The sequence below is a fragment of the Pseudorca crassidens genome, chromosome 12, assembly GCF_039906515.1.
Source record: "Pseudorca crassidens isolate mPseCra1 chromosome 12, mPseCra1.hap1, whole genome shotgun sequence".
Taxonomy (NCBI): domain Eukaryota; kingdom Metazoa; phylum Chordata; class Mammalia; order Artiodactyla; family Delphinidae; genus Pseudorca; species Pseudorca crassidens.
The window spans coordinates 40,334,282-40,350,122 of NC_090307.1; the positions used below are offsets into that span (position 1 = coordinate 40,334,282).

Consider the following 15,841-nt stretch of genomic DNA (forward strand, 5'->3'; position numbering starts at 1 on the left):
AATGAGATACTGTGAACAATCTGGTAAAGAATCATAAATAACTCAAGGCAGTACAAGGTAATAATAACCGCTAACAGATATAGTATGCTTAGTATGTGCCGGGTACTATTCTAAGCCTTTTCCATATACAATGTATTCTCTTAAAAAAAGTAGCTTTATTGAACTATAATTTGAATACCATAAAATTTACGCCTCTTAAGTGTACAGTTTGATAAATAGTAGTAAATTTATACAGCTATGAAAGCATGGCCACAACCCAGTCTTTAATATTTTTGTCATGAATTTACTTATTCACTTTTGTAATTCAGTTTTAGAATATTTCATCACTTCAAAAAGTTCCCTCATGCCCATTTGTAGTCAATCTCTTCTCCCTGTTTGGCCTGCTCCCATTACCCTCCAGCTCTATCTTTATAGTTTTGCCATTTCCAGAAATAGATACTATTTCTTAATATATAATTTACAGATAAGGAAAATAAGCTGTAGGGGACTTAAATGACCTGCCCAAGATCACAAAGCTAGTAAGTGACCAGCAGTCATATCCAGCCAATCTGATCCCAGGGTTTTTACCATTATGCTATACTGCTGTAAAAAATAATAGGAAAAGTCTGAGGAATTAAGAAGTGGGAGAGATCACATCTGGCTGTCGGATTAGGGAAGATCTGATGCAGGAGGTGAACTTTTGAAAGAAAGGAATAAGGAGCATGGAATTAGCAAAAGCATTAAATTAGAAAACCTTAAGGCTAAATAATGTATTCAGGAAATATTTATTGAGCATCATTATGTCCTTTTAGCTTGCTAATCACTTTAAATCACTTTACCTGCATTATCTCATTAATCTTTATAGCAGTCCATAAATTATATTATTGTCCTCAATTTACAGATAAGGAAGTGGAAACTGTGAAAAGGTCAAGCAGCGTGCCCAATATCACATAGGGGCTGGTCGGAACAAGGCTGGGCTTTGAATGCAGTCAAGGTCTATTTGCCTCTGAACTGCAAACTCTTAAACATTGTGTTAGTTGAGCTCTAAAATAAAACAAAGCAGCAACAACAATTAAAAAACCCAAACTGGGACTTCCCTGGCGGTCCAGTGGTTAAGACTCTGTGCTCTCAATGCAGGGGGCATGGGTTCGATCCCTGGTCAGGGAACTAAGATCCTGCGTGCCACATGGTGTGGCCTAAAAAATAAATAAATAAAAATTAAATTAAAAAACAAATAAATGAATAAATTAAAAAAACCCAAACTGATCTTTGGGGAGATTATTCTTGTGGCAGAACTTAGAATAGAGTGGAACAGAGAGAATGGAGGCAGGCAAAGCAGTTCACTACGACTACAACTGCTGGGTGGAATCTTGGGTGACAGAAGGGGAAATTAAAATAGGTAGTAGGAGGAGAAACAACTGGAAGGGATTTGTGGCTGAGGAGAGAGGGGAGAAGAAATGCCTGGTAGTGAGTCACTATCATGGAAAACCTGAACATCAGTCTTTTTTTTTTTTTTTCTGTTTTGATACTTCTGTCAAAAACTTGGTTGAGACAATTGATATTTGATGGGGAAAATTTTAAAAAGAAATTTTAACAGAGCGTGCAGGGACTTCTATGTACTTCAGGAGTACGTAGAATTATGAGGAATCCCTCATAATTGCAGGCACAATAATGTATGTATACATGCTAATTCATTTTTCTGGGTAAAGAGACCATAGTTTTCATTATATTCTGAAAGGAACCCCAAAAAGTTAAGAATGATTGCTCTAAGGCATAGGGCAAGTTTATTCCTTTTTCTTAATTCTATAAGCTCTATTCCTTATTAAGTTTCCAGAAAGCTATATATCAGCTTTTAATTATATTTGTTCCTTCTATAAAATTTGATTTAATATTAAGTATACCAACAATTACGTAGTTAATGCATATTCATAGAATGACATATCTCTCTATATTTATACACACACACACACACACACACACACAACCACACACACACAAACACAATGTACACATTTTAAAAATAAAAGTGCTGGGCTTCCCTGGTGGCGCAGTGGATGAGAGTCCGCCTGCCGATGCAGGCGACACGGGCTCGTGCCCCGGTCTGGGAGGATCCCACGTACCGCGGAGCGGCTGGGCCCGTGGGCCATGGCCGCTGGGCCTGCGCGTCCGGAGCCTGTGCTCCGCAATGGGAGAGGCCACAGCAGTGAGAGGCCAGCGTACCCCCAAAAAAAAAAAAAAAAAAAAAAAAATAAAAGTGCTGGTAAGACTATCATCCACTAAGCAGATAAATCTCATGTATAAATGCATATGTTTATATATATGTAAATATATGTGAATATATTTATGTAAATAAACACACATATATTTTTGCATACACAGATGGAATTGAACATAATGGATCATGTCCCATTTATATAGAGCTGGTGGTATGTCTGCTCATCCATCAATCGACATCTCATGATAAGAGAACTTCTTAGAGTTAACATTGAAGAAAACTCTGTTTCTTGACCCTTTGTTTCATTTTGCATTTTTAAAATAGCTGAGCTATATTATAGCATTCAGTTTAGTTTAAAGAATAAATGATAAAGAAAATACCAGGGTGAGCCCTTTCTAGATCAAGAAATAAAATACTGGCAGCATACAACCTGGAAGCATCACCAATACCCATTCCTGATTACAATCTCTTCTCACATCCAAGAGCCAGCCACTATTCTCCTAAGTACTCCCTTTCTATTCTCTATAGTTTTGCCACTTATGTGTGCATCCCAAAATGTGATTTAGTTTTGACACTTTTGAACTTTATACAAATAGAAATATACTGTATATATTCTTTTTGAGACTTTTTTTGCTCAGTATTATGTCTGTGAAATTGACCTGTGTTGATGATCTACGTAGCTGCAGTTTGTGTTCTTTGCTATACAGTATTCCACTGTATGCATTTATGACTTTTTATCCACCCTGTGATTGATGGACATTTGGAATATTTCTGGTGTGGGGCTAATGTGAATAATGCTGCTGTGACAGAGGCCGCTAGTTATCCACCAAAACACACTCTTCCCTTCTTCCGGGCTACACAGCTAGATTATATTCCTCAGTCTTCCCTGTAATTATGTATGGTCAGGTGGAAAACTAGTGGGCACTGCGTGGGCCATTTCAGGCCTGTCCTATAAAAACCTTGAAGCCTTTCACGTGCACTCTTCCATACCCTTCCTACTCTTTGTTGACCTGCTATGGCAGGGCCAACAGTTTCTTACACAAACTCTTTTAGAAAACAAAGGAGGAAAAAAAGACTTCCTGACTCATTACAAAAGAAAACTGGTGAAATACACATTTACCATTTTAATCATTTTAATGTGTACAATTCACTGGCAATAGGTGCATTATAATGAATGTTGTAAAACCATTGCCACGCTCTAGTTCCATAACTTTTTCATCACTCTAAATGGAAACCCTGTACCAATTAAGCAGTCATTCTCCTTTTTCCCCTCCTCCTGAGCCCCTGTGAACCACTAATTTTTTTTGTCTATTCTGGATATTTCATGTAAGTAAAATCATACAACATGATTCCATCAACATGGCCTTTTGTATCTGGCTACTTTCACTTCGCAAAATGTTTTCAAGGTTCATCCACATTGTAGCATATATCAGAAGTTTATTCCTTCTTGTGGTTAAATTATATTCCACTGTATGTATATATTGCATTTTGTTTATACATTCATCTGTTCATGGACATTTCTGTTGTTCCCACCTTTTGGATATTATGAATAGAGTTGTTATGATCATTTCTGTACAAGATTTGCTTGAAAGCATTTTGTCAATTACTTTGGGTATAAATTTATGAGTGGAATTGATGAGTTATATGGTAATACTGTTTAATGTATTGAGGAATCACGAAAGTGTTTTCCACAATAGCTCCATAATTTTAAAGTTCTAGCAGCAATGTATGAGGGTTCTGCTTTCTCTGCATCCTCTCTAACTTATTTTACATTTTAAAAATTATAACAATCGTAGTGGGTGTTAAAGTGGGTATCTTATTTGATTGGATTTCCCTAACAATTAGGGATGTTGAACATCATTTCATGCTTGTTGGCCATTTGTACATCTTCTTCAGAGAAATGTCTTTTAATGTACTTTGCCCAGTTTTTAAATGGGTTGTCTTTTTGTTTTTGAGTTGTAATAGTTCTTTATATATTCTGGATACCAGACCCATGTAAGATACATGATTTTCAAATTTTTAACCCACTCTGTGGACTATCTTTTCATTCTCTTGATAGTGTTCTTTGGCACAAAAATTTTTAATTTTCATGAAATCAAATTAATCTATTTTTTCTTTTGGTTGCTTGTGTTTTTGGTGTCAAATCTAAGAAACCACTGCCTAATCCAAGGTCCCGAAGATCTGTACCTATGTGTTCTCTGAAGAGCTTTATAGTTTTAGCTCTTATACTTAGGTCTTTGATTCACTTTGAGTTAATTTTTATATATGGTATGAGGTATACAAATGAAGGATCCAGCTTCATTTTTTTCACATGTGGATAGCCAGTTGTCCCAGCATCACTTGTTGAAAAGACTATTCCTTCCCTATTGAATTGTCACAGCACTCCTGTCAAAAATCAATTGTATCAACTATCTATCTATCTATCTATCTACCTACCTACCTACCTATCTATCCATCTCTAGCTATCTCCTTATATCAGTACCACACTGTTTTGATTACTGTACCTTTGTAGTGAGTTTTGAAGTGACGAAGTTTGAATCCTCCAACTTTGTTCTTCTTTTTGTTTTTGCGATACATGGGCCTCTCACTGTTGTGGCCTCTCCCGTTGCAGAGCACAGACTCCGGATGCGCAGGCTCAGCGGCCATGGCTCACAGGCCCAGCTGCTCCGCGGCATGTGGGATCTTCCTGGACCGGGCACGAACCCGTGTCCCCTGCATCGGCAGGTGGGCTCCCAACCACTGCGCCACCAGGGAAGCCCTGTTCTTCTTTTTCAAGACTGTGTTAGCTATTGGGAACCCTTGCAATTCTTTATGAGTTTTAGGATCAGCTTTTCCATTTCTGCAAAAAAGTGTTGTTGGGATTTTGATAGGAATTGCACTGAATCTGTAGGCCAACTTGCGGAGTACTGCCATCTTAAGAATAGTAAGTCTTCAAATCCATGACCGTGGGATGTCTTTCCATTTACGTCTTCTTTAATTTGTTGCAGCAATGTTTTGTACTGTTCAGTGTACAAGTCTTGCACTCAGTTAAATTTATTGCTAGGTATTTTATTGTTTTGATGCTGTTATAAATGGAATTGTTTCCCTGTTCTTTTTCATTAGTTCATTACTAGTGTATAGAAATACAATGGATTTTTGTGTTAAATTCTTTGCTGAAACTTTGCTAAATTCATTTATTAGCTCTAAGAGTTTTTGTGCAATTAGCTGTAGTAGTTTTTGGTTTTCTTCTGCATTCTCTAGGATTTTCTATATATAAAATCATGTCATCTGCTAATGCAGTTTAACTTCTTCCTTTCCAACTTGAATATGTTTTATTTCTTTTTCTTGCCTAATTTTTCTGTCTAGAACTTCCAGTAAAATGTTGAATAGAATTGGCAAACGTGGGAATACTTAGCTTGTTCCTGATCTTAGAGGAAAAACTTGCAGTCTTTCACAATTGAAAATGACATTAGCTATGGGTTTTTCATAGATGCCCTTCATCTAGTTGAAGAAGTCCCTGCTACTCCTATTTTATTATTGTTTCTATCATGGAGTGTTGAATTTTGTCAAATGTTTTTTCTGTGTTAAGATGATCATATTTTTTCTTTTTATTAATATGGTATATTGTATTGATTGATTTTCATATGTTGAAGTAGCTTTGAATTCCTGGGCTAAATCCTATTTGGTCATGATATATAATCCTTTTAATATGTTGCTGCATTCAGTTTGTTATCATTTTGTTGAGGATATTTTCATCTATATTCACAAGGGATTTTGGTCTGTAGTTTTCTTGTGATGTCTTTGGCTCTGGTATCAGACTAATGCTGGCCTCATTTTAATGATTGAGTAAGTGTTCCTTCCTCTTCTATTTTTTGGGAACAGTTTGAAAACAATTTGTGTTAATTCTTCTTTAATATTTGGTAGAATTCACCAGTGAAGCCATCTGGTCCTGGGCTTGCCTTGTTGGGAGTTTTTTGATTACTGATTTAATCTCTTTACTTGTTATAGGTCTATTCAGATGTTCTACTTTTCTTGAGTCAGTTTTGGTAGTTTGTGTATTTTTAGGAATGTTTCCATTTCATCTAGGTTTGTTGCCTTTTGGTTGTCTACTGTTTGTCTCAACTGTTATTTTTTACCCCAGGTGGCAGTGCTCATTTGGCTTTCAGTGTTTTCAAAGAATGTCCTACATGTAACTGCTTCTCTGTCCTGAAAAAGTCCAGAGGTAGGAAAAACAAAGGCAGTCTCCTTGTATCAGTCTTTTGGGAAATCCACAGACAGGTTGAAACAGACAAACACAACTCCTTGAGAACAAGGTCTGCTTCCTCTGGGACCAGGTACTCACACCTGGAACTTGGCTGCCATCTACAAGACTGCTGCCATGCTGTGGAAGGGGGCAGGGCAAGGATAAATTAAAACTTTATTAAGTTCTCCTATCATGTTTCAGTGGCCTTTTTTTCCGGTTAAGAATTTGCTTGGTTTCCATAAATCCTTCACCATCTTTCAGAGCTCTGATAATGTTGGTTCTGACAGTATGTGCCAGGTTTTTCAGTGTTTCTGGCAAGGGACAAGCCCCTGGAAGTCTCTACTCTGCCATTTTTGCTGACACGCTCCTGACTCATTTATGACACTAGTATAACTCTGATACCAAACCTGACAAGGTCATTACAAAAAAAAGGATATTACACACCAATATCTCCCAATCAGTGTAATTCATCAAATTAACAGAATAAGGAAGAAAACACATGATCATCTCAATAGGTGCAGAAAGAAAAGATCTGATGAAATTTAACACTCATTACGACAAAGGCTCTCAGCAAATGAGGATGGAACTTTCTTAACCTGATAAAAGGCATTTACAAAAAGCCTACAGCTAAAATCATACTTAATGGTGAAAGACTGTCTGCCTTCCCTATGACAGTGGGAACAAGGCATGAAGTCCACTTTTACCATTTTATTCTACATTGTAACAGAAGTCCTAGAGAGTACAGTGAAATAAGAAGAAATAAAAGGCATAAAAAGATTGGAAAGAGAGTAACTGTTATGGACTGAATTGTGGTGTCACCCTCCACCCCCCCAGCAATTCATATGCAGAAGTCCTAACCCCCAGTACAGCTCAGAATGGGACTGTATTTGGAGACAGGGCCTTTAAAGAGGTAATTAAGGTCAAATTAAGTCATATGGGTGGCCCCTAATCCAACATGACTCTTTGTCCTTATAAGAAAAGGGAGACACACCAAGAATGCACATTCACAGCAAAAAGGGCAAATGAGGACACACTGAGAAGGCAGCCATCTGCAAACCAAGGAGAGAGGCCTCACGGGGAATGACTGGAAAGGAACATGAGGAAGTTTTCATGAATAATGGAAATGTACTATTTCTTAATTATGTAGGTATATCCAATTGTCAAGGCTTATTAAACTGTACTATTAAGTCCTGTGCAATTTTATTGTATATAAATTAAACCTCAATTAGAATAAAAGAAAATGAAAAAAACCCCACAGTTTTCTTGCCTCTCAAGCAGTGCTGTTTTTAAGACCCCACTCTACTCACTTTGACATTACCAATCAATCAGCATTAGGACTTTGAAGGGACCAGCACATACACTTCTTAAGCCACTAGATCATTGCAGGGACTGAGGTCAAAAGGTCTAATTGATTAGATCCTTGTTGTGGGAAAATGGGGCAAGGACACAAAAAGAAAAATTAATATTTATACAGTCAACCCTTGAACAACGTGAGGGTTAATGCGAGTGTAACTTAGAGTAGGCCCTCCGTATAGGCGGTTCCTCCACATCCGTGGATTCAATCAATCATGGACTGTTTAGAACTGCAGTATTTACTACTGAAAAAGCTCCGCATATCAGTGGACTCGGTAGTTCAACCCTGAGTTGTTCAAGGGTCAACTGTAATATATTAATTCATTAAACAAATACATTACAAAACAAAAACATTAATACCACATGTTAAGCAACATTCAAGGAAATGGGGAAACAAAAGTGAACATAAGGAGTTCTTATATTCTCATGGGAGAAGACACAAAACATACATAATAAGCAGGTAAATTATATAGTATTTTGAGATACTTGTATTGCAGAGGATAGGAAATGTAGAGCCTCTGGTTCAAGTTACTATTCGATATATAGCAACTTCAACTCTGAATTTTAGTCTCTTGCGTTTGAAGTTTTTTTTTGAGTGGGCTGGGCAGGACGATTTAATCTACATGTTTAGGTTTATTCATAGCTCTGTACTATGCTTGTCTGCTGTGTTTTAATGATAAAGGTATCAATTTTTAACAAATATTTTAGCTCAGACTACTGGGAACCAGAAGTAATATATTGTGGTATCCTTTCTAATGATTAAACATATAATGATAATGCTAATGCTAATAATAAAAGAAACATAAATAAATGTTCCTTAGAGGCAAGATGGAAATGGTTTCTGTACTTTAGATACTCCTACTTGCTTATTTCTTTAATCAGGACTGCAATATTAATCCAACATGGGCTACAAATAACGCTCACATCATTGCAAGCACAGGCTCACGTAGAGGAACAACTAGGAGCTTCAGAGATTATTTCTCACTTCAGATCATTCCTTCATTTCCAGTAAAAGAAAAATGTGTTTGGGAGTCTCTCAGGGAGTCTCAACCAGTGACAGCTGCTGTATGTTATATAACCTATAAAACCCCGAAAGACAAAATGAAGGGCATGGTCAATACCATCCGGTAAATCCAACTTACTCTAGGTTCAGCCTCTCTCATACCCTCTCAAAGTGTTAAGGGGAGTCAGAGATCGATGTCAGAGAAATAAACAGGAGGTAGCTCTAAATGTAGTATTGGGCTTTTAGTATTGGGTTAGTATTTTCCTAATTAATTCTGGAACATGCGTGCTCAGTGGCCTCACAACCTCTGCCAGCCCATCAGCATAACAGGAAAAAATATTCTCCCAGCTTTGAGGGCTCTTATAAAAGAGAGTCAGTGATTGTTCAGGAAGGGGAGGTTCTAGGCAAGCTAGGAGAGAATAAAAATACTGCTGTGTAGGGAGGAAAAAAGAAGAATGAAGATTGGGTATTTTTAGATTTATGCCTTTGGCTTAAAAGTTCTTGACGCAAGTTTGGATTTTCCTAAGTAATGTCTCCTTGTTCCACAGAGCTCAATAAAAGCAACTAAGACAGAACATTCCAAGCATCTATGACTGGAAAACAATTTATATTTTAAGGCATAATTCTGACAATACTGTACTGTACTGATATTTTTGCAATCACAAGGTTATTTCTTGAGACAAGAATCAGGTCTGTTTTTTTTTTTTTTACATGTTTAGTATTAATAAAGTCGACAGAATGGTGAGGAGGATAGGAGAGGTAAAGGAGAAAGAGACTGATAATAAAGATTAATGGTCCTTCAGTAAATGTCCTATGTAGTACTTAGTGATTAAAGGACAACAAAAGTAACAAAGGATATAAAACAGAATAATAACATATTTTAAAACTTAGACATACTAAAGAGAGGAAAGCAATTAAGGAGATGCTAAACCAAGCAGTGTAACTTAGGTAATTGGTGTCAGGTCATTGACTCATGCTAAACAGGGGGTCCAATCCTGCTACAGCACACCTTGGAAAGTTGGTCTCCCACAAAAAATGCCAATGCAATAAATTTGCCCTGTACTGTGATCTGTGTATACCACCAGCTCTGCAATGGGCAGAATGGCTCAAAGGGGCAGTTTTAGCTCCTCAATGATCAGGTATACCATAATTTTGCTAATGGCTCCATATTAGAATAAAAGAAGAGAAAAATACAAGATAGCATTTCTTATTAGTAGAAGAAAAAGTTAATAGTTGCTGTGAATACCTTGAAACAAAACCCTTTTAAAAAGATGAAAAATTTTCCATTTTTCTCACTATAATGCTACAACCCTCCCCACCCCCCAAAAAAAGAGAAGGAAAAAAAAAAACTAATGAAAAAAAATAAAACCATGAGTGAAAACTGTTCTTGAAAACTGCAGAATTATAACAGCTTTCTGTTGGTTAAATTGATTGGTATAGTAACATTATAAAATGACTATTAGGACTCATTGTGCACAACAGAAAGTGCTGAAATGTCAGCAGACTACACAGCAAAAAGTAATGGGTTCTGAACCCCTGTTAGTCAAAAATGATATTGTTTCAAATTAGAAATTGACTTTTTTTTTTTGGACAAAAGCCCTTTCTAGACTTCTGGCTTCTGTAGCTGGGCCTGGGAGAGATTAACCTCCACCATGGCCAGGGCTGGCCTGATGATACCTTTCTCAAAGTGCCTTTTCAATTGCAGTTTTCTAATGTTGCTGCGGTCTCAACCAATAACACAAGTTATTTGTCCCTTTGCTATCACACTGTGTTTTTCTCATTTTGCTATTTTATTTTACTGCTGACACACAATACAAATTTATTGTCAAGTTAATAGAAGACTATGTTGAGCCTTGCAGTGTAACTACCACACCAATTCTGACTGGTTCTCCACTCTCCAAAGTGCAATGACTAAGAATAGAGGGAGTCAAAAGTAAGAGTTTCCCATCTCTGAAGGACTATTAATAGAGAAAGTAGAGAAGATGCCATCTCAGATACTAAGTCTCCTCAATTTCAGTTTTGTTTCTGTTAGCAAAGTCTAAAAAGACAGAAGTTGTCCTAAGTTGTCCTAAAACAACAGAGGTCTGCAGAACTTTTGCCCTATGTCAAACAAAAATGTACCTTTGCTTTTGTTTCAAATTGTGGATAGTCTCCCTTCTGAAGCTTGGACTAATTATCATCTCTCAGTTATCTGGGAGAGGACTAAGCGATTTCTAGATTAATCATAATTAAAACCAAAAAACATGACAAAGTTGGCAGCTCATGAGGAAAGGTAGAGAGTAGTATACCTGTAAGATCTCATAAAGCACTGCTCAATTCTCAAATAAATAAATGTGAACGTGGTTAGAGAGATTATGAAAAGTTGGTTGATTACCACTAGCAGTGGGCAGTGCTAGCTAGCCCAGTAAAATAAGAGGTAAACAAGGAGGAAATCAGGGTAAATGGTTGTGAGCAGGAACAAAAGATGTCTGGGAAAGAGGCGTGAGCAGAAGGGGGCTCTGAGACCTTTTGTGCCCTTTGTTTTCTGTACATCATTTCTGACTGATGAAGCTCAGACTTGTTCCATTCTGTCCCAGAGTCCCTCCTTTAACGATTCCAGGAGAGATTTAAGCCAAAAGTCACTCCAGAAACAACTGAGAAATGCAATTAAATTTGACTGCCTCACTCAACCTTTCACATAGTTATTTATAATTGATTTCTTTTAAAATATCTACGATATATAAAATAGGAAGGATTATTGGCACTTCAAAGACTGCTAGGCAATATAGGCTTAAGACGTATGAGATTCTGTTTTAGACGCAATGACCTCTCCTCCAACTTCCTTTTATTTCCAGTTAATCGAGGATTAACTGTAGTTATTAGAGTTTACTTTCCCAGCAAAGATTTATGTTCAGTTTCTTGTCCTCTTTATTTGCTTTAAGCATTATTTTATGTCTATGACCACATTTACTGCTTAATAATTCTTGCAGTTTGCTGTTTGCAAAAAGAGGGACACATTAGACAGTTTCTCATATGAGTGTTCTAAGAGAAATGTTGATGCAATTCACTGATCTAGGTGACGTGCTACCTTTGGCCTTGCAGGCCCATGTCAGTCTGTGTTATAGGAAATCATCTGGAGCTCATGGCTAGCAGCCATCAGCAACCAACTGCCCCCAAGAGCTTCCTGTTTTGCTACTACAGATGCTGAGCTTACCTCTTTGGGGCTGATATGCATCTTTCTTTTGACCTGTCCACAGGGCATCATCTTCCATATGTGACTGAAACCCAACTGTCTTCTTCTCCCTTCTATTCTCTCCATTATTAGTGAAGTCTTGGTACTTTTTGCTGGATGATGATGTTCCAAGCGTCCAGACATCACATTTTGACTTCAATAAACTGAAAAGAATAAACATTTATGAGCTGTAGGCAGCACAGCAGGGGGTATAGATCACACAAAGGCATATACATTCAGTATGAATTGAAATGCAATTCATGGCAATAGAAACTTTCTTTTTCTTATCTTTTATTGATGTATAATTTAAATAATTTACTGAAGGTCTATTTTGTGTTCTGCCAAAACAATTTTGGAGAAGAAATGGTTTTTATCCTCAAAAAGTTTATATTTGGGGTTGGGGAAATGAGACTCAGACCCTAAAACTGCTAATAAAGCCATAGAGTATGACTAAGAACCAGAGTATCTGTAAAAATAAAAAGTATGCTAAAAGAAGACTTGCATAACTAAAATGTTTCCGAGTACTAAAAATGAATGAGGGATGAAAATATCACCAATTTGCTTCAAAATGTATTTGTGTTTCTCATTTTCAATTGTTATAGTATTTATTATGTACTCAGGGTATGTGAGGAATAGTACTATAGTGCTTGTGGGAGAATTGGTCTCTGTCCTCACATAATTTCATTATAAAGTCAACAAGGCAAATATGGAGTAAAAGAAATTTTAATGAAAATAAACACATGTGCATATGTTTTTCTCTCCAATGAACTATGTTCCCACCATTAGCACAATTCCTCTTATAACATTTTATTTTTTAGAGAGAAATGTTATGATGATGTGTGTCCCTTACTATTCTACCAGCCCCTTCCTTCTAATTTAAGTTCACCATAGACTCATGATACTTCAGTTTTGTCTTCCCCATGACCATAAACAAGGTGAAAATTAAAATGAAGAAAAATAATTTATTCAAAAAGTAACATTCTAAAAACTAGGATATTTAAACTCCCCAGCAGCAGAGGCAATCTCTAGACAAGAATAGGTTGATGGAATATTACTGGATCCATTATGAATGCTAGGTGGCCCTTGACCAGGAATGAAATCACATAAACCCATCAAAGTCACTGGGCTCCTTTTGTGTGGATCAGAATTTTTAGTAATGTTTGCTCACATCATAATTTATTAATAAAAACCAATACATTAAATGGTTTTATGTTCAGAGTGGTGAAAAGAAACAAACTATTAGCAGTATGGCTTTACAGGGGAATAAAGCAGTGTATTAAATTTATACACTTAAAATTTTTTTTACCAGAACCCAAGGATCACTTTCCCTTGTGGACCTACCAGTGGAGGCATATCTTAGCTAATGTAACTTCTACTCATGGGACAGGAAAATACAGAGAATAAAACTGTATTACTGCTAATGAAAGATAAGTTTACCTCAACCCAGAAGTCCCAAACCCTGGCAAATCCAACAACGACATCTCTACTTGTTCTTACAGAAAAGTTAATGTGACCAAGACTACTGGGTTTCCCAAAATCATACATTCTCAGGTCAGCCAAGCTCCCAATACTAGCCAATGTTGATCACTCCCAATACTGAATAGTTCCTTCCATTTTACACAGAAGCTTGTCTGTACCTTTATTCCAAATCCCATCCTGGGAACCTGGGTTCTAATTTCCCTGAAATAAAGATGACTATATAAAAAAATTTCTTCTTTCATTTGCATTTATTTCCAACTTTACCCATCTACTATTCTTCTATTAACATCTCAGAAGGAAATCACACCTTTTACTCATACTCTTGATACCATTTTGGCCCCTTCCCTCTGTGACTATGGCCTGCCAATCATCTCCTTTTCTTATAACTTAAAAACTCCTCCTCTCAAATGAATTCTCTCCTAGGATTACAAATAAGACCAGACTTTCCATTAAAAATCAAAACCTAAATCTAAATCCCAAAACTATCCCTTAAGTGGAAAAGTATAATAATACTCAGTGTCAGTGAGAGTGTTGGGACAGGAGGATTTTAGTATAGTACTAGGGAAACTGCAAATTGGGATAACTCTTCTGTGAGTGATTTGTCACTACAAAATAAAAGTGCACCTAACCTCCTACAATTTCACTTTTAAGAAGTTACCCTATAGAATTACATAAACAACAGTGGAATTAGAAAATTTTCTCACACTACATACAAAAATAAACGCAAAATGGATTGAAGACCTAAATGTAAGACTGGAAGCCATAAAACTCCTAGAAGAAAACATAGGCAGAACACTCTTTTGACATAAATCATAGCAATATTTGTTTTGTATCTGTTTCTAAAGGCAAAGGAAATAAAAGCAAGAATAAATGAATGGGACCTAATTAAACTTAAAAGCTTTTGCACAACAAAGGAAACCACTGAAAAAATGAAAAGACAACCCACTGAATGGGAGGAAATATTTGCAAATGACATGACTGATAAGGGGTTAACAATCAAAATATATAAACAGCTCATACAACTTAACATCAAAAACCCAAACAACCCAATTTAAAAAATGGGCAGAAGATCTGAATAGACATTTTTCCAAAGAAGATATACAGATGGTCAACAGGCACATGAAAAGACATCGCTAATCATCAGAGGAATGCAAGTCAAAACTACGATGAGATATCACCTCATACCTGTCAGAATGGCTATCACCAAAAAGACAACAAACAACAAATGTCGGCAAGGATGTGAAGAAAAGGGAACCCTTGTATACTGCTGGTGGGAATGTAAATTGGTGCAGCCTCTATGAAAAACAATATAGAGACTCCTCAAAAAGCTAAAAATAGAACCAACATATGATCTAGCAATTTCACTCTTGGGTATACATCTGAAGAAAACGAAAACACTAATTTGAAAAGATGCATGCACCCCATTGGTCATAGCAGCATTATTTACAGTAGCCAAGCTATAGAAGCAACCTAAGTGTCCATCAACAGATGAATGGATAAAGAAGATGTGGTATATATATACAACGGAACACTACTCAGTCATAAAAAAAGAATGAAATTTTGCTATTTACAACAACATGGATGTACCTGGAGGGTATTATGCTCAGTGAAATAAGTCAGACAGGGAAAGACAAATGCTATATGCTATCACTTATATGTGGAACCTAAAAATTAAAACAAATGAATGACTATAACAAAATAGAAACAGATTCACAGATAGAGAGAACAACTAGTGGTTACCAGTGAGGAGAGGGAAGAGGAGAGGGGCAGGATAGGGGTACGGGATTAAGAGGTACAAATTACTATGTATAAAATAAGTAAGCTACAAGTATATATTGTACAACACAGGGAATATAGTCTGTTTTATAATAACTATAAATGGAACATAATCTATAAAACTTCTGAATCACTGTCTCATACACCTGAAACTAATACAGTATTGTAAATAAACTATACCTTAATTTAAAAAAATAAATAGGGACTTCCCTGGTGGTGCAGTGGTTAAGAATCCACCTGCCAATGCAGGGGACATGGGTTTGAACCCTGGTCAGGGAAGATCCCACATGCCATGGAGCGACTAAGCCCATGCTCCACAACTACTGAGCCTGCACTCTAGAGCCCATGAGCCACAACTACTGAGCCCGCGTGCCACAACTACTGAAGCCCAGGTGCCTAGAGCCTGTGCTCCGCAACAAGAGAAGCAACCGCAATGAAAAGCCCATGCACTGCAACGAAGAGGATCCCCCACTTGCCACAACTAGAGAAAGCTGGTGCGGAGCAACGAAGACCCAATGCAGCCAAAATAAATAAATAAATACATTAAAAATAAATAAATAAAATCCTACTATCATCATTTATAAAATAAATAAAATAAATGAA

General features: G+C 36.8%; 1 protein-coding gene across 5 annotated transcripts in view; it reads right to left on the reverse strand.

Moving 5' to 3' along the window:
- Positions 1-15,841, reverse strand: part of KIAA1328 (KIAA1328 ortholog) — a 386,783-nt gene that overhangs the window by 64,762 nt on the left and 306,180 nt on the right. For all 5 annotated transcript variants that reach the window (XM_067699299.1, XM_067699298.1, XM_067699301.1 and 2 more), the window contains one exon: positions 11,966-12,147. In XM_067699299.1, coding sequence (XP_067555400.1) covers positions 11,966-12,147 — 182 coding nt within the window. The remainder of the gene's footprint in view (positions 1-11,965; positions 12,148-15,841) is intronic.